Genomic DNA, 23,047 nt, shown 5'->3' on the forward strand with positions numbered 1-23,047 from the left:
TCAACAATAGGACAAATCAACATCATGTGCCTCCTAATGTAATTCACTAAGGACAACCAAGACACAAATCTAATCATGAGGAAACACTGGACAAAGCCCAATTAAGGTACATTCATTCTACAAAACCACTGTTTTACAGTGATGGATTGGAATCAGTGGTTTCGTATGAAAGGAATGAATGACATCCAGGACCATTGAGCTTACCTAATGCCAGAATTAGGTCCCTCACTAAAAGGAACGTGTACTTCTTAGAGGAATGGTTGTTCCAGGGTTGAAGCTGAGAAGGTACAAGGTAAGCCTGGATTAACTCGTTGTACAAGAAAGTAACATAATGCCCCCAAACTACTGGGGACATATTGAAAGGTCAAAGGAGCTGGTCATAGGTGCTTCCACTGGCCTAATTTGGGATGATTTCGGTATCATAATGAAAAATGATAGGATTGAATTATAACACATTGAATTTTTTAAATCTATGAGGCCATAGATACTTTTAAAAAATTAAAAAGAGGTGGAGCCCTGGCTGGTTAGAGTGTTGGCCCTCGGACCAAAGGATTAGAATCCTAGTCAAGGTCACGTACCTGGGTTGCAGATTCACTCCCCGACCCCAATCGGGGTTGTGCAGGAGGCAATCAATTGATGTGTCTCTCTCACACTGATGTCTCTCCCTCCCTCCCTATCTCCCTCCCTCCCTCCCTTTCATTCTATCTAAAAATCAATGGAAAAATATCCTTGGATGTGGATTAACAACAACAAAAAAGAGGTGAAGGAAAAGCTCTTCTTTACAGAAGACTGTCAACCAATAAATGTTTAAGCATGCTAAAAATAGAAAAAAACCCCACCATTTTCTAACCACTATTTTTAAAAATAAAACGTAATTTAGGCAAAACCATTAATGGACGGTAAAGCAACTGGTGAAAACTCTCAAGAAACAGGAAATGCATTCAGTTTTCATATATAACCACAGAGTACAGATTAAAGACACCTTTACAATGGAGAAATCAGCTGAACACTGTCTTAGTCAAATTACCAAACTTTTTTTTTATCCTCACCCGAGGACATTTTTGCATTTATCTTCAGACAGACCAGGAGGGAGAGAGGGAGGAAGAGAGAGAGAGAAACATCAACGTGAGAGAGACACATCGACTGGTTGCCACCCACACAACCAGGGCCTGGGACAAACTGCAACCAAGTTACGTGCCCTTAGGGGGAACCAAACCTGGGTCTCTCTGGACCGCAGGCTGATGCTCTAACCACAAGCAAAACTGGCCAGGGCCAAATTACCAAACTTAATTGCACTGATAAGGGGAAAAAATTGACATGTGCTCTCTTAGTGATACACTGAGAACATGGTATCATCTATGTAGTATGCCTACCAAAAGTGTTTAACATGAATCTAATCATGGGTAATTTTCTAGATCAACACTGCCTAAGATATTCAACTAAATACAATACATAATCTTTGAATCCTGGATTAAACAACCAATCTACAATCAATAAAGAACATCACTACAACCATCTGGAAAATTCAAATATAAACTGTGTATTAAGTAACTGTGTCAATGTTAAATTTCTTGAGTGTGATGACAATTGTATTGTGGCTATGTGGGCAAATGTCCTTGATCTATGGGGATGCATGCTGAAGTGTTCAGGGGTGACGGAACTCAAGTGGTTCAAAAAAGAAACAAAAATAAAAATATGTGTCTATATATATATATAAAGAAATATGAAGTGTAGAGAATAGTAACTGTTACTGAATATTAGGTAATGAATATAAGTGTATTGGTTATGCTATACTTGCAATTTCCTTAAAGGTTTGAAATTTTATCAAACTATAATATTGGGAAAGATGAAAGAAATTTCCCCAAAACAAAAAAATAAAAATGTCAAGGTCATGACAGACTGAGGAACTGTTTCAGATGAAAGGAGACTAATGGTAACATGTGAGCCTAGACTGAATCCTGGGCCAGAAAAGGGGCATTAGTAGGAAAATTGGCAGTATTTGAAAAAGGTCAATAGGTTGTAGTTTGGTCAATATGTTCATTTCCTGACTTGGATAATCACATTGTGGATATGTAAGACAAATGTCTTTGTTTTTAGGGACTACACACTGAAATACTTAAAGGCAATGGCACATGATGACTACAACTTCATCTCAAACACATCCGAAAATCCATCACATCACACACACATGTAGATGGAGAGAGAGTGATGAAGCAAGTGTGGTTAAATGGTGGCATTTGGGGAATCTGGGTGAAAAACATGTAGGACTTCTTTGTACTATTTTTTGCAACGTTTTTAAGTCTGGAGTAATCTAAAAAAAAATGTTTTTTAAATGTTCTGTTTCTTTCAACATTATTTTTATGTCACTGTCATGAGTTGAATAGTGTCTCTCCAAAATTCATGTCCACAGAGAACCTTAGAATGTTACCTTATCTGGACATAGTGTCTTTGCAGATTTAACGAAGATGAGATCACCCTGGATTAGGGTAGGCACTAAATCCAATGATTAGTGTCCTTATGAGGACACACAGAGAAAAAGGCACCTGAAGACAGAATAGAGAATGCAGCGCCAGAGCTACAAGCCGAGAAATGCCAAAGATTGCTGGGAGCCCTCAGAAGGTAGAAACAATGAAGGAGGGACTCTTTCCTAGAATATTCAAAGGGAGCGTGGTCCCGCCAACACCTTATTTTCAGACTTCCAGCTTCAAGAACTGAGAGAATAAATTTGTTTTAAGCCTGCAAGTTTGTAATAATTTGTTACAGCAACCCTAGAAAATTAATACAGTCACCCACCTTCTTAAAACAATGGCTCTCTGGTCTACAAATACACCTTAGTGCGTCCATAACACCATTATTGGACATTTACTACAAGCCTAACACTGCACTAAGTGCATCATATACATTGTTTCCTTTAATCTTCATAGCATCTGGATACAGCAGGACCAATGGCTAATTCTACAGATGGGAAATGGAAGCTTAGAGTGGCTAAGTAGTGTGTACAAGATTGGACAGCTAGTAGCTAAGTTAAGCATTGACTCCAGGCAGTCTCAATCCAAAGCTACAGTGTCTCTGCTCCAATGTTAGTTCACTATTCCACCCACGAGTTCCTCTGGCCGAAGCAAGCAGGCCTAGTGTCTCCCAGCACACACCTCAAGCTGCCCTGAATCTACACATCAAACCCTGCCTTCCTAAATGTTACACAGCTTCTTTCTCGTCCTTTTAAATCCTTGCCGTCCTGGGCACAGGCTGTGCTCCCTATATGAAATCTATGAAAACTCTTCCAACACCTCCCCCACCCCCAGCGGTCCCTCTTCTACTTCTAAACTTAGCACTCATTGTACTGTTTGGCCATAAAATAACCTCAGGATTACTTTGGATGCTATTTGGTTTTTTTAAAATGTTGTTTGGGCCTGGCTGGTGTAGCTCAGTGGTTGAGCATCGGCCCATACACCAAGAGGTCGCTGGTTCGATTCCCAGTCAGGGCACATGCCCAGGTTGTGGGCCCGATCCCTGGGGGAAGGGGGGCAAGCAGGAGGTGACCAATCGATGTCCTCCCTCATCAATGTTTCTATCTCCCTCTCCCTTCCTCTCTCTAAACATTAATACAGAAAAACAAAAACAAAACCAAAAAAAACCTCAGGTATTTAGAGCATCGGCCCTGGGACCAAAGAGTCGCAGATTCAATTCCTATCAAGGGCACGCACCTTGGTTGTGGTTCTTTCCCAGTCCCTGGTCAGGGTTGTCCGGGAGGCAACCGGTTCATGTGTCTCTCTCGCGTGGATGTTTCTCTCTCTCCCTCCCTCCCACTCTATCTGAATAAAAAAATGTCCTCAGGTGAGGATTTAAAAAAAAATGTTTGCACAGATGGTGTGGCTCAGTGAACTGAAAGTCACCATATTGAAAGTCACCCCATGGACTGAGATGTCCCGGTCAGGCACATCCCCAGTAGGGGCCATGCAGGAGGCAGTGGATGGATGTTTCTATCTCTCCCGTCCTCTCTTTCTAAAAAAATCAATAAAGTTATTAGTTTTTAAATGTTTGCCTCCAACTAAATAGCAAGTACCCTGCAAGCAGGTATTAATTTTATGTAGGAATTGCCACATATCTAGACATCAAGACTTTCCCTACCCTTATTTTCTCTAGGTAGACACTATCATGACAACCCACATCAGGTTATATGCAATTACAGTAGACACTTAACATTTGCAATTCAACTATATTCGAGGAAGTCAAAAGTTGGTTTGCTGATTCTTAGTATTTGTGCATAAAATGTGGTCTGCTAGGAACTGAGAGCCTAGCTAATCAATTTCAACATAGCGTTGCTCATTGTACTCTATGTTGCAGTAATTATCAAATGAATAAAACTCGGTTTGTTTGATAAGGTCTAAGAAAATAATACATTTTGAGCAGAAAATTAGTTTTGTAATGTAGAGTGATTTATGATATGCCTTGTTCTCTGCACAAAGGTCTGATGTGTCATATGCTCTATATAAAAACAGGAACAATTCCCTTGTGGAATTTTTCTACAGGTGCTCCAGCAATGCAAGAGCTACTCAAGGGAGAAATTCCAGTTTGAAAAGGATAACTATATTATCCTGTGGTTAACTTGATGTTGGGCACAGAAACACAGATTTTTAACTGACTTAGGAGCCTATGAACACGATGCCACATTCACAGAGGGGTTCATGTCAATCTTGGACTGTCTTCTGAGATGTCAAGGTTCTACTGCAAGGGCCAAACAGGTAATATCAATGAGCAAAAGGAGCATTACTCAAGAAAAACACCCTTGCCCACACACTGATAAATGCAAACCGACACTTGTTTCAATGAACAAGGAACCGTGATGCACTGGAGTGTGCACACCTCAACCTGGGGGCTACCTGGTGCCTCAAGGCATTGATTGTCGATCTCATGGATTCTCATTCTTAAAAAGAAGCTGGAAGTCTAGGTTTTTATGTGACTATTTCCAATTTGAAAATGTTAGCAGCTAGTTCATTCAAAACAAACATTGCACAACCCAAATACACGTACAAGCTTAGATTTGGCCCATGGCTCACTCGTTTGTTACTCCTGGGCTGTTTACATGTGTGTCTCCCCACTTTGGACTGTGAGCTCCAGGTTCCCAGAACAGCAGTTGGATAAAGAACACATGTCCACACTTAAAAGAGCAAGGAGAGCTTAAGTGTCAAACAATCAGTGGTATGTGACATTCATTCCTCAGTATGTACTGCATACCCTAACACTGGCAAAGCACTGTTGTAGGATCAGGTTAGGGGCATGCAATAAACTGCATTCCTGCTGTTCTGCTGAAGCTTTATATTCTATAAGAGTCAATGAAAATAATTTCAGATAGTGGTAAGGATTATGAAAAAATTAGTGCTAAGGAATAGAATGTGATGTCTAGAGGGACTTAGAGGGTGAAAGCCCTCTTTGAAGAGATGACTTTACAGTGGGGACCAGAATGACGACACTATCACATAAGATCTGGGGGAAGAGCACCCCAGCCAAGGGAGGGCAGCAAGTTCTCAGGAAGAGGTGTGCGAATTTGAGGGAGAAAGAATGGTTGATGGAAGAGGTTGGCAAGGGTCAGTTTATATACAGCTAGTCAGGTTTGTTATTTTATGCAGTGAAATGGGAAACCATTAGGTTTATGTATTAGAGCAACATGTGATTGTTTTTTTTGTTTGTTTGTTTATTTATTTATTTATTTGATATTTTGTTCAGATAGAGTGGAGAGAGAGAGAGAGAGAGAGAGAGAGAGAGAGAGAGAGAGAGAAACATCGATGTGAAAGGGACACATCGAGCGATTGCCACCCTCACGACCCAACCAGGGCCGGGGACAAACTGCAACCGAGGTACGTGCCCTTAGCAGGAACCGAACCCCGATCTCTCTGAACCGCAGGCCGTCGCTCCAACCGCTGAGCCAAACTGGCCAGGGCCATGTGATTGTTTTTTTAAAATATGTTTTTATTGCTTTTTTTAGAGAGAAGGGATAGAACAATTGATGTGAGAAACATCAATCGGTTGCCTCCTGCACGCCCCCTACTGGGGATTGAGTCTGAAACCCAGGCATGTGCTCTGACCTGGAATCAAACCAGGACCTCTCAGTCCATAGTCCATGGGACCATGCAATCCACTAAGCCATATTGGCCGGGCTAATTAATGTTTTAAATAGGTCATTAGCTCCTGTTTGAATAATTGTAGCAAAGGAGTACATATAGAAATGCCATTCCACATACTATTGAGGTGATAGCTGATACAGGGGAAAAAAATTTGATGACATATACAAGCAGGCGGGGTAGGAATTTCTTCTGTACTTAGAACTGGGTTAGAATTACACTGAGCAGAGGTGACAAAAGCAGCAGGGTCAAGAAGACATCTGGAATCCAAGTGCCTGGTGGTGTCATACTTTATGACTCTTGTACTGTTGAGAAATCAGATCTAATCTCAGCGAAGTAGCATTCTGGAACAGCTGTGTTAGAACTGTGCCCATATAAAACATTTAAACGTTAAGTTCTTGGATGTTTTCTATTAGGAATTATTTGGATTGCAGGGGTAAAAACAGAAGCCCTTATATTTATCTAACACATATATAATACAAAATGCTGTGATGTAAGGATGTTTGCAGACTAGAGGTTAAATGACTGGCTAAGTTTCCTTAGTAGAGAATGACTTGAGCTAACATGCAAGTCCATGATTCTTCATCCCAGATATGGACTAAATTCAAATGGTTACAAATGAAGTCAAGCTCTGATTTCCAGCCACACAAATAGCTACTCTAGGAGATATCATCGGATCAAGCCCCACACAATGAATGCTGCTCCCCTTCAAATTTTCCCCGTGGGATAAGGGGTTTTCCTAACCAATCCCATGTACATTCTGTGTCTCTAGCTAAACTAAGGTGCCAATATGCCTATGCTTTACACATGATTCTTAAATTTTTGGATTAAAAACAAACCCTTCATCTTCATAATTATCTTTTACAGCCCAAGGTGAATTAATAAATAGCTCCTAGGACAACAAATATTTCAAATTACTTTGTTTTGGGAAACTCTCCCGAAAGCAAACTTTAAATTTTTAAAAAAAGACTTTTGATATAGGTTGTGGATAATAGGGACAATATTTAAAACTATAAAACAAAACTTAGAACTTCAAGTTCAGTTCTCATTTTTATGATCACTTTGTTTTAAAACGGAAAGGTGATTAAGAATTTCACTGGTCTTCCTGTAGGATTAAGACACCAATTGTAAAGGACAAAGGTAACATTCTATAACATAAAAGGAATTTATATAAAGATTTGTAATCATTGCCTGGACAGGTAGCTCAGTTAGTTAGAGCGTTGTCCCAATAGGCCAAGGTTGCAGGTTTGATTCCTGGTGAAGGCAGGTACAAGAAGCAACCAATTAATGCATAAATAGAACAAATCAATGTTTCTCTCTCCCTCTCATCTTTTTCTGTAGTCAACTAAAGAAAAAGAAAAGGCCCTGCCTGGTGGTTAGAGCGCTGGGACCAAAGGGTTGCGGGTTTGATTCCTGGTCAAGGGCAGTACGTGGGTTGCAGGTTTGATCCCTGGCCCTGGTCAGGGTTGTGTGAGAGGCAACCAGTCCATGGTCTCTCTCACAGAGATGTTTCTCTCTCCCTCTCCGCCTCCCTCCCTCCCACTCTGTCTAAAAATCAATGAAAAAATATCCTTGGGTGAGGATTAACCAAAAAAGAGAATTGGAATCATTAAGATAAATACTAAACAACAGCTTACATGCATGAAGGTTTACAGCTGTAGTAGGAAACAAAGATATGAGAGCATATAGACACACCGAGGAACACACATACACAAGGCTGTCAAGGTGGACCAACAGAAGTTTTCAAACCTCAAGCTGATGCAGTCTAAGATTTACGACTTTTTAACACGGCACAAAAATGTATGTTCAGTGACATCATAGGGTTACAATGAACAAACTCAGAATATGGAAAATTCATCAGGACAAATGACCCAATTTCTTTAAATTACACAGAAAAAAAGATGGATCTGTGACTAAAAGCAAAGCCACATATATGGACCTTATTTGAACAATTATAAAGAGACAGGGAAAATCTAGATACTGACTGAAGAGTAAGACATTACTGTTAATTTTCTAAAGTATAATAAAGGTATTGTGGTTGTTTCAAGTTCTTACCTTTCTCTTGGATTGAATTATTTGGGGATGAAGTCACTTATCTGAGATTCTCTTCCAAATAAGAGTGGGAGGTGTAGTGGTGAATTGGTGAGGTATAAACAAGGCTGGCTGACCACGATTTGATTAGTTTTTGGAGTTGAGAAATGGGTACTCTACTACTTCTGTTTGATATTTTCCATAATAAAAGTTTGGAATTATTCAAAAATATTTTTAAAAGTTCATGTAGAGCAGCATAAGGTTGTAAACCTCTTTACAAGAACCTAGAAAACTAATAGCAAAGACAAAAATTAGGGCACAGGGCCAAGACTTGGCAAAGTCACCCCTAACATAACCCTTCACCCCCATGCAGGTGTACCCTCCGCATCTTCCATCTTCACAAGAGTGCTCTTTTATACACCCACAGTGCTATTTCAAAAACAAGGAGGTAAAAACTTAAGACACATTAAGAATTCAAGTTTAATCTGTTAAAAGGGCCTTTCTTTCCTGTCACGTAAACAAACTTTACTATGTAGAGGTTACTGAAGCTCTACAGAAATAGCTATAACTCAGAAATGTATTAAAATATGTAGAAAAAAACACTCTACCTATTTACCCTCACCCTTTCAGAAGTTGCTCAGTTATGCAAGGTTGTATTTTTGTAGTTAGAAACAAAACGGATATAAGTAGCATACCCAATGTTTTTATATCCAAACGAATCTTGTCTCCTTCAATGTAGTTGCTTTGTGAGACTTTCTTTCTCCTGTCCCACTGCCCGCCGCCATTGGTGAACATTTGGAAATCCTTGGAACCCTCTTCAGGAGCTGTTTTGTTTTGTTTTTAAATCCATAGTGGCATTAAGTCTTCATCTCTTTGTGGGTGTATTTGATTTTTTGAAACAGCAACAAATCATTTGGAGCCAAGTCTAGTGGACAAGTAATCAAGGTGGATGAAACAAATTTAATGGAAAACCTAATGTAACTATAAAGTACTGAAATATGGCCTCTTAAATTCTCTAAATTCACTTCCAAAATGTTGGGAAAATAACTCTGAACATAAGTAGTTTAAAAAATGTCCATTCGGATACACAATGGCTTTTTCAACAAAACTTCCTTTTCCTTGTGGCCAGATTTTGCTTTATCAGCCAACTAGGTTGTGAGGGCCTCACACCTCATTACTGAATTCTCCTAGCCTAGATAAAAATCACTAAATATCTAAATTAAAGAAAAAGTTGAGCTCAATAGTTGGGTCTGATTTACTCTTATGGCAAATGGTTTGTTCAAGAGGACCGTTTCCTTTAGTAGTAGTACTTACAAGCTAACTTAACATTTAAGTGACACTGTTGGGTGCCACTCCCAGTTGCTTTTTCCATTTTACAGGGAAGACTTTTTTTACAACAGCTCCCAACGCTGGTAAGAATTGTACTTCAGTAATCTCAAATTCTAGCTAATAACAGGTCTGTCAGAAAATCAGTACAGCCATTTTACGATTAAAATTTGCTTTCAAATAATTTATTTAAATAAGATATTTGAAGCAGTTTAGAAAAACAAGATTTGTATTTTATTTCCTTGTAAAAATCTTTACACATGCAGACAAACCAGTGTTAAGAAAGTATTCACCATCATTTAAACAAATAACCACTTAAATAGAACAGTGTCTGCAATTTTATCTGTATAAAAATAAGATACATTTTTACAGAATTCACACTCCAGTTCTTATAGCAATAAACAATACACAACTATAATAAGTACAATTGAACCCGACCATGGTTTTCAATTTGATACTGCTAGGGCATTTTAATGTGCAAAAAAAAAAAAAAAAATTAACAGTTTTTTTCAACAGAAAATGTCCTCAGTGTTTCTAGAGAACTAGAGGGTTTTAAGAAATCAAATCCTAATCAGTTTGCTTTTAATGTGTTGATTATGAGTCCATACATCACACTGTAGATAGGCGAAACCAGAAATTGATGCAGGCTCAACGGAAGAAAGTCAGCGCCTGTGCCTGCCATGTCCCGAGCGACTGCCACCATGGTGCTTGCCTTTATGGGACCTCTCAAAGGAGCGAGATCTTTCACGCCTGTCCCTATGATGTCCCCTTTCATGCCTGTGTTTCTTGGCAGCATCTGAGTGATCCCGAGACTTGCTCTGAGATCGAGAACGAGACTTTTTCCTTTTGTGACCATGTCTATTTGAACTTTTTAAATCATCTCTGGCATGCTTGGCCTTAAGGTGAGGAGAACCATGATTATGATGTCTTCTTGGGCTTTCACTGTGACTGCGGGACCTGCTTCTTGATCTCGAGCTGTATGTTCCAGATCGACTCCGCCTATTATTATAACTTAGATAATAAAAATTTGAGGTTTAGATTCGATTTCTACTGGGAACAAATGATTCTGGTGGTGCTCATAACAGGTTCAAAACAAAACTATCAGACCTGTATTGACAACAGGCCAGACCAAACACTATTAAATTTTCCCCTCATTACTTCCCTCCAGCCTGTATTATACAAAGTTTAAACAAATGTAATAATATATGTCTATATTCCAAGGATAGTAATTAGCAAGTTTTACAGAATGTCTAGATCACTATGCTTTTTATTGAGTATCTCCCATAGCTCGAAAGAGCCATCAATAGCTAGCAATGTAATTACAAAGCTGATTAGAAGATTCTTTGGCTATGGTCAGCTTATTGGTTAGTAAGTCGTTAATAAAATACAGGGTATTTTATACCTCCAAAGCACTTTCACCAGCTCTTACACATCTCAAAAAACAAACAAACAAACAAAAAACAAAAAGCACAAACAGCCCGGCTGGTGTGGCTTAGTGGTTGACCGTTGACCCAAGCACCAAGAGGTTGCTGGTTTGATGCCAGGTCAGGGCACATGCCCGGGTTGTGGGCCTGGTCCCCAAGGGGAGGCATGCAGGAGGCAGCCAACTGATGTTCTCTCTCATCATTGTTTCTTTCTCCCTTCCCCTCTCTCTAAAAATCAATAAGGGGGGGGGGGCAAAAACAGAACAGAAAGCCATTAAGGTACCCCACCACACAACAAACAGAAAAGCTCCACACATGCAGAGCAAAATTCCACTCATCTCTCACAAGCTACCCTTACATGAAAAGCCTAAACCTAGCCTAACTTGTTAATTTTTTTTAAAGAGTAACTTTTAAAACACCCCAAATAAGATTATCTTTCCTAAGAGAATATTTACTTACTGTCTTCTTGGAGTATGCGATCTAGAATGTGATCGTGTTCTTGACCTTGATCGACTAGCACTTCTGCTATTTCTACTTCTCTTGCTTTCTTTTCTCACCCTTAAAAAAAAAAAAACCCACAATATTTAGTTACATACTTAGTGTGTTAGAAATTAATCACATAAAAGATTCCTTGGGCCAGTTCTAACTCAAGTATACTCACCCATTATAAGGGCTTTTGGAAGCCTGCTGTCTGTCCTCAGGTTCTTTTTTGACCATCTTCACATTAACAGAGACTGGTGACTTCTCTTCAGCCTTTACTTCTCTTGGTGATGCTTAAAGAATAAAAAATAAACCATAATAAAGACATGCCAACTACTGGGTTTATAGAGGGTTAAAAGCTGTTTACAAATATAAGTCAAAGTATCAGGCTTTCAAGCATGTCTTTAGTTGACTGTCAAGAGAAAACAAACACCTTCTTAACATCATTTCCTTGCAATTGTTAAATGCTAAAGCTTTCTAATAACTGCACACCCTCAGTGCCCAGTTCATTTCAATTCTGAATAAATCTTACATGGTTTAGAGGCTGGAGAAAATCCACCAAGGGTTGAAAGTGCCGGAGTTCCATCAGGATTCAATCCCTTTGCTTTTAATTTGGCTTCTTGTAAGGCTACTTTTCTTTTCTCTACTTCTTTTTCCAGCAGTTCATAGTTTGGCTGTTGAAGGAAAATGAAGTTAGTAGCTCTCCTTCAAAGAGTTTAGTCTTAGCATTGAGAAAGCATTAGCACAAATATAAGTAAACAGAATTACCTTTTTCCTGGTATAAAGCCTGAGGGTTTCTACGCAGATATCCTGGATCTCCTCTTCTGTGGTACCAAAAAGAAGAAACCAATGGGGACGAGTTGGCAATGGAATCTAAACCATGAAAAGAAAGTGGTTTAGACTAAACGCTCTATTTTTATCAGGAGGACCAATTTATCCTATAGGACAAAGCAGCCTATATATACCTACCTGAAGAGCTCTAGCCGCAAGGTAGATGCAAGCACATGCTATAGTCTCTGGTTGAAATCGAACAAATACATTGGTTCGAAGACTGTCATTCATATAATTCCTGAAAAATATTTTAATAATAAGCTCCATACATAAAACAGTTCTAAAGCTTACATAAAATTGGAGACTCAATCTACTTTATTCTTTTTTCTTCTCGTATTTATATTCATATCCTCATATTCTAGCATATAACAATTCTTCACTCAAAAATCAATGAGAGAAAAGAATTTAACACTAGAACAATTCTTCAGCTTTTCTACATAACTAAATTCCTTGAAAATAATTCTACTGTTCCAAATAGAACTTACATCTAAAGCTTTTAAAATATATTTCTATGAAAAGTAATACTTTTCATAGTCAATTCTGACATGACTAGTTTCAGAAATGATAAACCACTCCAACAATACTTCAAGCCATTAATTATTGACCATCTCTCCTTTATCCACAATGAAAAGCAGTGTCAACCAAGTTCTTTCAAAAACTCACAAGTACTGTGACAGGGGTAAAAAGGTAAGCACTCACCAAGTTATATTAAGAAAACTAAGCTACTTCAGAAAATCTAGACAGGAAGTGAAGAGCAATAAATATCTATTAACAGCCTTGTTTATATACCTTTTTTTGTGACTAAATACAAATAAAAGCAATTAACTACTTTAGTTAATAAACTGTTTGATTTCTTAAGTAGTGAACCCTCCCCACACATTCCTAAGATACTGAAGAAATTTTACCAATTGCTTAAAAGGTTAAAGAGATTATTTCTTAAAAATCCTTACGCATAACTGCCAAAATCTGTTTACTATATAGAACAGATATTAAAAATGTCATGCATTTTATTTTTTTAAATGTCATGTATTTTATAAAAGCAATGAGACTTTTCTACTATTACTAATATTTACTGAATCCAAGAGAAGCATGGCAGTCCTAAGTCCAGAACATAATAATTAAGTCCTGTACAGCAGTCTTGAGACTAGTTACATCTGGACCACAAATCATTGTTTTACTTTACCTTTAAATAAGCCAGCACTCAGAATCACACATCTGCATCTTAAAAGTCCAAGTTATAAAGTGCTTTGAAAAATCAAGTACTTCTTAATTTTGTTATTGTCTGCAATAGCCCAGCAGCTATGAATTCATCCAGTATGGAAATGTTGCCCACTTTTAAACTACAAGTTGTAGTTTCCTTTGGTAAAATTCATGCTATACACAGTGAAAACTGAAATCTAGTCAAACTCCTAACAAAAAAATTACTTAATTCATCATGGCTGGATAACAAATCTATCAAAAATGAACTATTCATTTTGATAGTTACAGGTATACATTAAATACATAGGCATGTTGAATAGTTACTTCTAGAAGCAAATATACAAATCCTTTTGACACCCCGACAGAACTAGAAGATGCTGCCAGATGGATATGGACCACTTCAGTGAATCTCGGATGAGAGCTTGCACTGGATTGGCTGGAGAGCAGGGCAGCCAATCAGGCCATCCTGAGGTCATGGGCTGAAGTGCAGAGGGCAGAGTTCTATGACTTACCATCATGGACTACCCTTTAATTAAAGAGTAGAAAAAAGAACAAAGTTAAATTGAGTTCTCCATTAAAAGTAATTAGTCAAGCCAAGAAAACAGGAAGCAGAAATAAGCATTATTTACCTTTTTTTAAAAAACAAAAAAACAAAAAGCACCAAAAGAAACTTGTCTCATTATTTTGGAAAGGGAAAATGAAACTTACTTTATTTCTGCTTCTGTTTTCCTGGCTAGAAAAGAAATGTAAAAAAAGCAACTTACCAGGCAGTTTGAACCAGGGTTTGATTACGTTCACATTCTAAGACTTGTAAATACATAACAATGATCTGAAGGACAAGGGGGAAAAAAACTCAATTTAGCACATCTTTAGTTCTTTCAGAATACAGAGTTCAATGAATATAAGTAACTGAAAATGTTAGGTTAAAGTTTTAACTCTTCTATAAACTGCATATATAATACAGACCAACCTAAAATGTATGAGTCAACGTGGCTTATATGCTACTAGATTCCATAAAAATATTTATAAATATGTTTCAAAATTGTATAGGAAAAAAATTGGAAGTTAATTCAATGAAAACAATACCCTTTTTTTCCATGAATACTTTACTATGTAGCAGGCACTGTGGTGTGTCCTGCAAACAAGTTAAAGCTAAAAGATAGCATTTAATTTCCCAAGGTACAATTCTTCATGTCCCAAACTCAAGAGACTCTGTATGTTTTGAAAGTTACACAATGGGTATGACATATATTATGCAATACTCCAAGTGGGTATTATAGTAAGTAATCAAACACTAAATATGTCTACAATAAATCTTATCACACTACATGTAAGTAGCTTTACCTCAGTTCGGCTGAGGTATTTCAGGAGCTGTATATTTTATCATTCTCATTTTACAATTTTAGAGATGTGAAATCTAAGGAGAGATATCTGCCAAGGTCACACAACTAATGGCAGAGACAAGTTCTAAAGCCCATAGTCCTGCCCTCAGAGCACCCATTCTTGTAACTATTTTGCTATTACTTATGTCAATCACATGTAAGCCAAGAGCTGCTACAGAAACCAATGAACATTCAGTAACAGTGAGCAGCCACAAGGCTTTGAACATTTTACTATGGAACAGGTAGCATGCCAGGTTCTTTTGCACATTATATATACACATACACACATACCCACATACATAATTTATTCCTTAGAATGGTTATTTCATAATATCTGTTTCAAAGTAGGAAAAACTGGGTTAACCACAGAGGCAAAAAGAGTTTATCTATGCCCATACAATAAAAAGTGAAGTTTTGAACCCAAGTCTTTTTGACTCCCATTTTTCTGATAAATTTCAAAATCCAAAAGGATGCTTTTAAAAACCAAGGTTAACTCTCAAACATAAATTCAAGTAAATTAAAATTTTACAAAAACCCCTAATACTTACGAATGTAATTTCTGTTCTCTACAACTCACCTTATGGGGATGCTTGACATGAACACAAAATCCCAACTCCTTTAGCACCCTCCTCTCTGCCTTGATAACTTGATTTTTGGTGTTAATGTAGTTCTGATCAAGGATCAGGGGGCTTGGAGTCCTATAGTTTGTAAGAAATAAAATCAAAACTGTTTTGCACATCCAAAAAATTTTATTTGTGGCATCTCCGTTTTCCCTTCCAACCAACTATTGGCAACAGAAACCAGCTTTTTAAACTCCTGCAAACAAGTTAAGGCATTAATCTTGTGCTGTCCAAGTTATGCTACTTAAATATGTACTTTCTAAACTAAATTCCTATAGAAACTAACTCAACCCTGCAATGAAAAAAATTCACTCTAATTCTCTTGGATTCATCCTTTTCATATTTTTCACACAGATATTTTGGGTATATATGTTAATTAACTTCCGCGATATCTGATTACCACAAATCTCACTGGTCTCCAGGCTCTTTCCAATGACAAAATGAATGTGCTCTTCTTGGAAATATTTACTGTAAGACCTCATAAGATTATAGTAATTTTACAAAATATCAACTCTTGGCTACTTCATGGCCAAAATTAAAATTAGGTGAAAAAATATGGTGGGTAGCTAGCTAATCTAGATTCCCTCAAAATGGGAAATTAGTTTAAACAAATTATTCTATGAATCTATCTGTTAAAGAAAATAATCTGGAAACTAAACAATTCAATTACCAAAAAAAGTTATAAAATTATATCAGATTGAAAACTCAAAGTGATGAATAAAAACCAGTTGTTATTAGGCAGTATATTTAGCATGCAATGCAAAAGAGAAGGGAAGACCTTAATGAGGTAATCATAACACCCAAGGTCTCTGTGCCAGATTAAATAATGATAGCCTTCTTGCAGAAGGCTATGTGTATCAATCAGTGATTCAGTGCTTTAGAAATAGTGCATTCAATTAAAAGACTATCTTATTTAAGTCTTAAAATTAAAAACTGGTTTCTTATTTTTATTTAAATCTTACATTCAAAATTAATTGCTTACTGAGCAGTTTGTTTTTTGTCAGGAGTTGGGTTTTCATTTAAAAGCCCATAAATTTCGTTTAATACATTTTTAGATCCAACCAACAAAAGATACATTTTTGTTAAGATACTGTGTATGTGTATATGTGTAGAATATTTAAATGTTTTCTCCATACTCAATTCACTTTCAACCAAAAGATTCAAGAGTTTCTGCCCTGGGCAGATAGAATACAACATCTATTTTTAAAAGCTAGCCATTCTGAATAGTACCTCAACTCACAATTCCTTTTACATGCACAGCAAATCCAGAAAAAAGTAAAGCTCATACTTTAAAATCAAAACACAATTAATATATCCACTTGAAGATTAAACAATGTGAAACAAGCCGCATTAACTACCTCTGCAGTGACATGTTATCAGAGTAGAAATCATTTCTCACACTTAAAATGATGAAAACATGCTTGCTAGACTACTTCAAATTATTCTATTTTTTTTAAATTAAATTACATTAAACAAGTTGGCGAAGCTGACAAAATGGAAAATAGCCATTACTTAGATTGACAATGCTGAAAATGGCCTTCACTCAGTTCAACTCCTATCACAGATATGAAAAGGTGTGAGGAATGAGGCCACCAATTGGGGCAGGAACTGATTTTTAACATAATATCACAATGAATCCATTTTTATTAGGACAATAAGCTGCAAGTTAACTGTTCTTTGGAGGAAAAAAGGTTACCTCAAATAGCAATAAATGTATATATGAAAACATGTCAAAGATCTTAAGGTTTATAGTTTTTTAGGTTTCATCACAACAGGAAATTTGGAAATAAGTTAAATTCACCTCAGACTCTAAGTCCCTCCTTCAACAGGCATTAGGATACCATCAGTGTTATAGCTGCACACCATTGCAATTTGGACAGCAAAACTGCATCATTAGAATCCGTATAAAAATAAAATTTTATAAAAGCAGTTTTGTTAAGAGTTGCCTTCAAATTCTGTTAAAATTCATGTTTCTTGTAATTAACCAGCTAAACATTTTTTTTTCAAATTATGGCTACTATCTAGTGCCAAATCAGGTTTAATTATTAATTCTGCTTAAACAAAGTTATTTTCCATCTGCTTTGCCACAATCTTAACTTTCCCTTTTTCTGTGTCATTATCCCAATAAAATCAAATGACTAAGGAGACCAAACCCATCATTTACTATTAATTCAACTATATACTCAACTTCTGCTTAGGTCTACTGTTACCTGTAGTTTTCAACGTTAACTTTGTATGTGTATAATCTAAAACTTTCATTTTTTTCCGTTGGTTTTACTTCACAAATCAAGAAGACTCAATAAACATGTAATTTACAAAGATTTTGTAGAAGAAAAAAATGTCAGGATAAACCAGCAAGAAAAGGTTCAAGAAAACTGTCTAATCAATTGGTTTATTTATATTAACGTAGCATCAATTAGGACTTTCTGTAGCAACAAGCACATTAAATTGAATTAAGGTTTGCTAGAATGTCTTCCTCTTCAATTAGGTTAACTTTCCTTTCTGATAAAAGTTTGAAGAGGTGGCATTTTTAAATCTCTTAAAAAGAAACCATCTATTCAGAGACCAAAAAAAAAATCCATTATCAACAAACAACCAAACCTAACTCTACCTCCCCAGCTTTTAAGTTTGTCAGATTTTTAGATTAACTTGTATGAAAAAAACAATTATCAAATTTTAGTTTTAATAGGAAATCTTGGACTTTGGTCATTGGAAGTTTATTATCTGGCCTCTTACAATAGCTATTTTTCCTTTAGCATGATTTAATTGAAATACACCTTGAAGGAAAAGAAATTAGAATTAGGAGGTCCAAACATGGTTAAGTTTCACTCATGTAGTATAAACACCAAGAAAATTTGGAACTAGTTCTTCAAAGAACTATTCTAAAACGAGGTGAGTAGTTTACAAAGAGGCAAACTGCTGCTCAACACACAGACATTTGCAATGCTACATCAAAGGACCATTCTTTTTTTAGCTGTGTTTGAAGAGAGACTGAAGGCCACCTTAAGAACCACCAAAGTAAATTGCAAAGGGAGGCTGGACTAAAGAATAAGATCACTTAAGACCCTTCCAACTTTCATTCATGATCTACATATACGCATATTGAAAATACTACACCAATCTGAAGCAGTCTGAAGACTTGCATTCTTTTAGACAAACAAACCTTAAGGTATCAATGTGGGCTCTTTAAAACTACAGAAAACCCTTAATTTGCTACACTTCAAAAGCAAGTTATAATTGGAAATAAAATGGAAAAGCAACCTCCCTTTAAATTCAGCCATTTATTCCGAGTTTAGAAGACAAGGATCAAACTATAAAAAAAAAAAAATCAATGGGGGGGTGGGTAGGGAGGTCAATACAGGACATGGCTTGGGCATTGGTACTTTCTAAAAGCTCATCTGGTGATTCTAATGTGTAGCCAGGAAAGAACAATTACCTAAAGGCTACAAAAGTGATGTCTCTTTTGTGATTTTCTAGTTCATACTGTAATTTAAAGCTTTCATAAACTACATTAAGATAAATAACTTTAAAACAAACTGATACTATTTTGCTTAACTAAAGTATAATACAGATAATACTTTCTAACGACATTAATCTATGAAAAATCATTTAAGCTATAATTTAATAACTTGGACAGCAAAGATTAAAGCTTATAACAAGAAACAGGAGTTTTTCTAAATGGTTCACCAGTGGCCAACCTGTTAGTCCCCGATTCCAGTGACCTATTCTCAGAGCACTGGCTTCTCCTTGGGGATTTTCCATACTTCACTCACTGTTGCCATGACGACAGCTTCATCTCTATGTACCACTCCACATCACCCAGGCTTTGGTAAATGTAGCTGGTCGCTGTATAGTCGGTTGCAAGGGAAAAAAGAGTTGAAGTTAATAACATATACAAGTTACGTGTCTGAGTAAACTTGTAATATGCATAGAAACACTTTTACATCCTGCTTTAAAAAAAAAGGCTTCCATGCAATTAACTCCTTTTAAATTTCATGCTACAGACACTTCTAAGATTGAGACAAAATCAGTCTCTCTGTAATGGCCCCCCCGCCCAAAAAAAACACCACAGTTACATCAGACAGAACAGTCAGGTGAGATGTTTTAAATTCCAAGGTATAGTTAAGACCTACTCTGATATCAAGGAAGAAAACTAAGTCTCAGAAAAATTTCAAAGTAGATAATCATTATAAGTGATAACGTAAGAGTTGGCTCAATGGTTCAAAGAATAATAGGAAGCTATTTCCTTTAAACTAACACAGAATCCTTTGACTAAAGGGCTTTTTTATTAGTCATTTTGTTTTAAACACCCTGAAGAATCAGCTAGATACCTAGACATAAATTTTAGCTCAGACCATACTAAATACCAAATTGAAATCTTCCCAATTTCCAGGAATTCCTCACCAAGAAGCTAAAGGATATTTTAAAATGAAATAATTAGTCTATCCCTGGATATGGTTAGCATGAATGAAGAAAAGATGGCAGAAAAAAAAAATGTAAGAAACTGAAAAATGTTGTGAAAACTATCTGAGTAGCAATGTTTTGGACTCTTTAACTAGATTAATCATTTTAAGGTTACTTTACTATTCGCCCGTCTCTGAATAGTTCTATTATGCCAACTTACAGATTCCGCCAGTAAGAACTGCTCACGTAGGATACTAAATTGGTACTAACCAACACCCAACCCCCAAAACAACTTAAAATCCTTTTGTAACTTCCTTTCAAACTCAGTACAAGTTTGTCTAACATCACAATTTCTTAGAAAGTGAAAAGAACTAATCTACACCAACTAAATCCTCTGCAGCATGTACTTGGAAGTTACCCGTAGACACAGAAGTGCTGCAACTAAAATTTGTTTCTGCCTCACATGAACACGTAAGTCCACATAAAGTGTTATGATGTAGCCACAACATCTGTAAGACACTATTTTGGTCTATTTTCTTACCAGAGAAATTAAATGGGCATAACTAAATATAACCCAATCAATTAAGTTATTTTTCTAATCCACTCACTGAGACTGTATCTACCAAGACAAAATACCTGTTTAATCCCTTTGACTTCAAACTTTATCATCCTGCAGTCCTTTCAGATCCGGTATTATGCGATTTATCGTAGTTCAATGTTGAGAAGTACTCTAACAAAAGCCAACCTCAATTGATAAAGCGTTAACTGGGACTTCCGAGTAGAGAGACAATCTACACAAAACTGTGCCACAATATTAACTTGAACTGCAGTGTTTAAACTTCCAGCCTTCAGTCTTCCAGAGAGGGATGGGGAAAAAATAACTTACAGAATACACTCACACTTGAGCCAAACGTATTCCCTTTCTTGTTTAATCTTAAGCCACAGGACTGCTTCACAGCACTGTTAGGATTGTCCATAAATGCAACTGCCTCTACAAACTTTAGATAGCTGGTTAATTGTGTTTTTTCATTAAGTATCAACGTGCTCCTATGTGAATTTCAACACCTAGTTTTCCTGTGTATGGGTTTTAACTTGAGAGGAAAGAATGTTTTGATTTGATGATTGGTGTGCACAGTACAGCAGTAGCAAGAGACGCTGTGTTCAATAATGCCAATCTTACCTTTTTCCTCTTAACTGGCGTAGGTGGTGAAATACATTAATCACATCTCTTATTCTTCTAGGTGCTTCTTCGATTTTTGATGCAAGATTAATACAAGCCATAGCAACAATCTGAAAGAACCAATGATCCAATAAAAACAGTTGTCAGATTATGGCACTATCGGGGGCAGTCAGGAAAATGCCCCTCTCAAAAGCTAACCAACTTACTTCGAAGAAACATTAGGATACAATTGGGACAACCTTTGATGAAATACAATGACAACTAACATTTCCAAACCATAAGCTTATCAGCCACGTTAACACTATGATTCACTTTATTGCTTATTTCCTCAATTTTGAATCCAGAGGAAACTCAGTATTACAAGAGTTTCGCATTTGGCTGAAAATTCTAATTACTGATTAGAGGGGTCGAGAGCCACTTTCTAGAACACATTATAAAAGTCCGTACTTCCTGGTGGGTGAGAACTAGGTACAAAGGCCTAAACTAACCACTTCCTTGCTGGAAAAGCTGGCTTCTAACACTACCCGCCTCATTCCCATTTCCGGATGAAGAAATCCTTTTTCACTCGCCCCCGCCACACTTACCTCGAAACTGTGTTTGACGAAAGACTTGGAGTAGAAAAACCGATGGAACAACACCTGCCCCGTTGCCATCGCCACCTGCAGACAAGAGAGAAGAACGGAAGCGCCGGGGTCAGGCGGGCCCGCACCAGGCGTCGCCGCCATTTTGTGCCGCCGCTCGCTACCCTTCCCCTCCCCACCGCGAACAGCGGGCAGCTCCCCCCACTCCCGCCCACGGCCAGCCCGGCTCCGGCTGGGCCCCGCGGCTGGGAAGCCGGAGGGGGACCATGCCACCCTGCCGGGACTTGGCGGTACCGGGGCACGACGGGGGGCGGGGGGAGGCGCGCCCGGCGACCCGGGGCCGGAGCACTGACCTGCGGCAGCCGGAGGAGAATGCCAGCGGCTTGGATGAGCTCGCAGCCCAAGATGCGCAAGTCCGTCTCGCTAGACAGGTCGAGCCCATCCTGCATGGACGGGGTGGGAGAGAGCCGCTCCTCCGGAATCAGCGAGTGGTCGATGGTGAGCGAAACTTCCGAGTAGAGGCGGTCTCCGATCAGGATCCCTCCCGACGTAGTCGTAGTCGTGTTCGTCGTCCCGGAGCTGGAGCCGCCCGCGCTCGGGGCGGCCGATGAGGCTGCGGCGGCAGCGGTCGCTGTCGGGTGAGGCCCGGACGCCATAGTCTCAGCGAGCTGCACGCACGCCCGACGCAGCTGGAACCCGGAGCGAAACTAACCAGCGTCCTCGGCGCGACGGATATTCCCGTGACCGCCGCGTTCTGAGCCGCTTCACGCAGCGTGCGCTTCCGCTCTGACGTCACCACGCCCGGCCGGCGCGTGCCAACTAGTCCCTCCGGACCTTGCCTCCGCCCACGGTGCCTTCCCCCGCGCGGTCTGCGAGCTGCGGCTGTTGTGTGGGACCCTGGGGTGACCTGGGCGGCCTGTCTCCTGGGTCCCTGGAGTGGTCAGGGGGCCCCAAGGTCTTTTTAGCTAGAAGAGATCTAAACCGCCTTGTTTGTAATATTTTTAGCCACACGAATAATGGAGTTTTACAAGCTACCTTTTCCCCAAGTTGGACTTGGCAAAATGTACGATAACTCCTGCGCGACTTGGGTCATCTGTGCAGAACGCGCGTCCCTTGGCTCCCTTCCTCGCCTTCTGAGTTTGCGCAGAGCGGACTCAGCGTGTCCAGGGGAAGCCTGCGGCGACCTTCGCCCTCTGACGGGTGTAAGCGGTAGCCCTGATGTCGCGTAAGGACAAGCTTGTAATTTAAAGTGACCCACGGAGAATCTGAAGAGAACTGCTTTGTAGCATTTTTGAAAACAGGAATGTGAACCGCATCGGTTCCCTCCGAATGCTCGGGGACTAGGGTATGGAAGGGCGGAGACTGAGTGGAGGGCGGCTGCTTTCGCTGCCCCGCGTGCGAAGCTCAGCCCCACGGTGACAGAGCCACAGTCCTCAGTAATCTGGAAAATCCCTGGTTTCCAAAAATAG

The 23,047-nt window shown here is 38.6% G+C and overlaps 1 protein-coding gene across 4 annotated transcripts in view; it reads right to left on the reverse strand.

The window, feature by feature from the left end:
• CCNL1 (cyclin L1) overlaps positions 1-22,388 on the reverse strand; it is a 28,394-nt gene extending 6,006 nt beyond the window's left edge. The window contains exons 1-12 of one of the 4 annotated variants that reach the window (XR_004956781.1): positions 21,932-22,334; positions 21,582-21,656; positions 20,998-21,107; positions 15,371-15,491; positions 14,176-14,240; positions 12,350-12,449; positions 12,149-12,253; positions 11,913-12,054; positions 11,562-11,673; positions 11,360-11,458; positions 8,846-9,075; positions 8,175-8,442 (exon numbers count right to left, since the gene is read on the reverse strand). Coding sequence is in view for 2 of the 4 variants with exons in the window: in XM_036242578.1 (XP_036098471.1) it covers positions 10,139-10,487; positions 11,360-11,458; positions 11,562-11,673; positions 11,913-12,054; positions 12,149-12,253; positions 12,350-12,449; positions 14,176-14,240; positions 15,371-15,491; positions 20,998-21,107; positions 21,582-21,656; positions 21,932-22,234 (1,581 nt within the window). In the remaining 2 variants the exon portion in view is untranslated. Of the gene's footprint in view, positions 1-8,174; positions 8,443-8,483; positions 9,076-9,692; positions 10,488-11,359; positions 11,459-11,561; positions 11,674-11,912; positions 12,055-12,148; positions 12,254-12,349; positions 12,450-13,923; positions 13,938-14,175; positions 14,241-15,370; positions 15,492-20,997; positions 21,108-21,581; positions 21,657-21,931 lie in introns of those variants that run through there. The other 3 variants (XM_036242579.1, XM_036242578.1, XR_004956783.1) reach the window with 3 other exon arrangements.
• Positions 22,389-23,047: the final 659 nt, after the last annotated feature.

This window comes from Molossus molossus, unplaced genomic scaffold (assembly GCF_014108415.1).
Source record: "Molossus molossus isolate mMolMol1 unplaced genomic scaffold, mMolMol1.p scaffold_m16_p_5, whole genome shotgun sequence".
In the NCBI taxonomy this organism is placed as follows: Eukaryota; Metazoa; Chordata; class Mammalia; order Chiroptera; family Molossidae; genus Molossus; species Molossus molossus.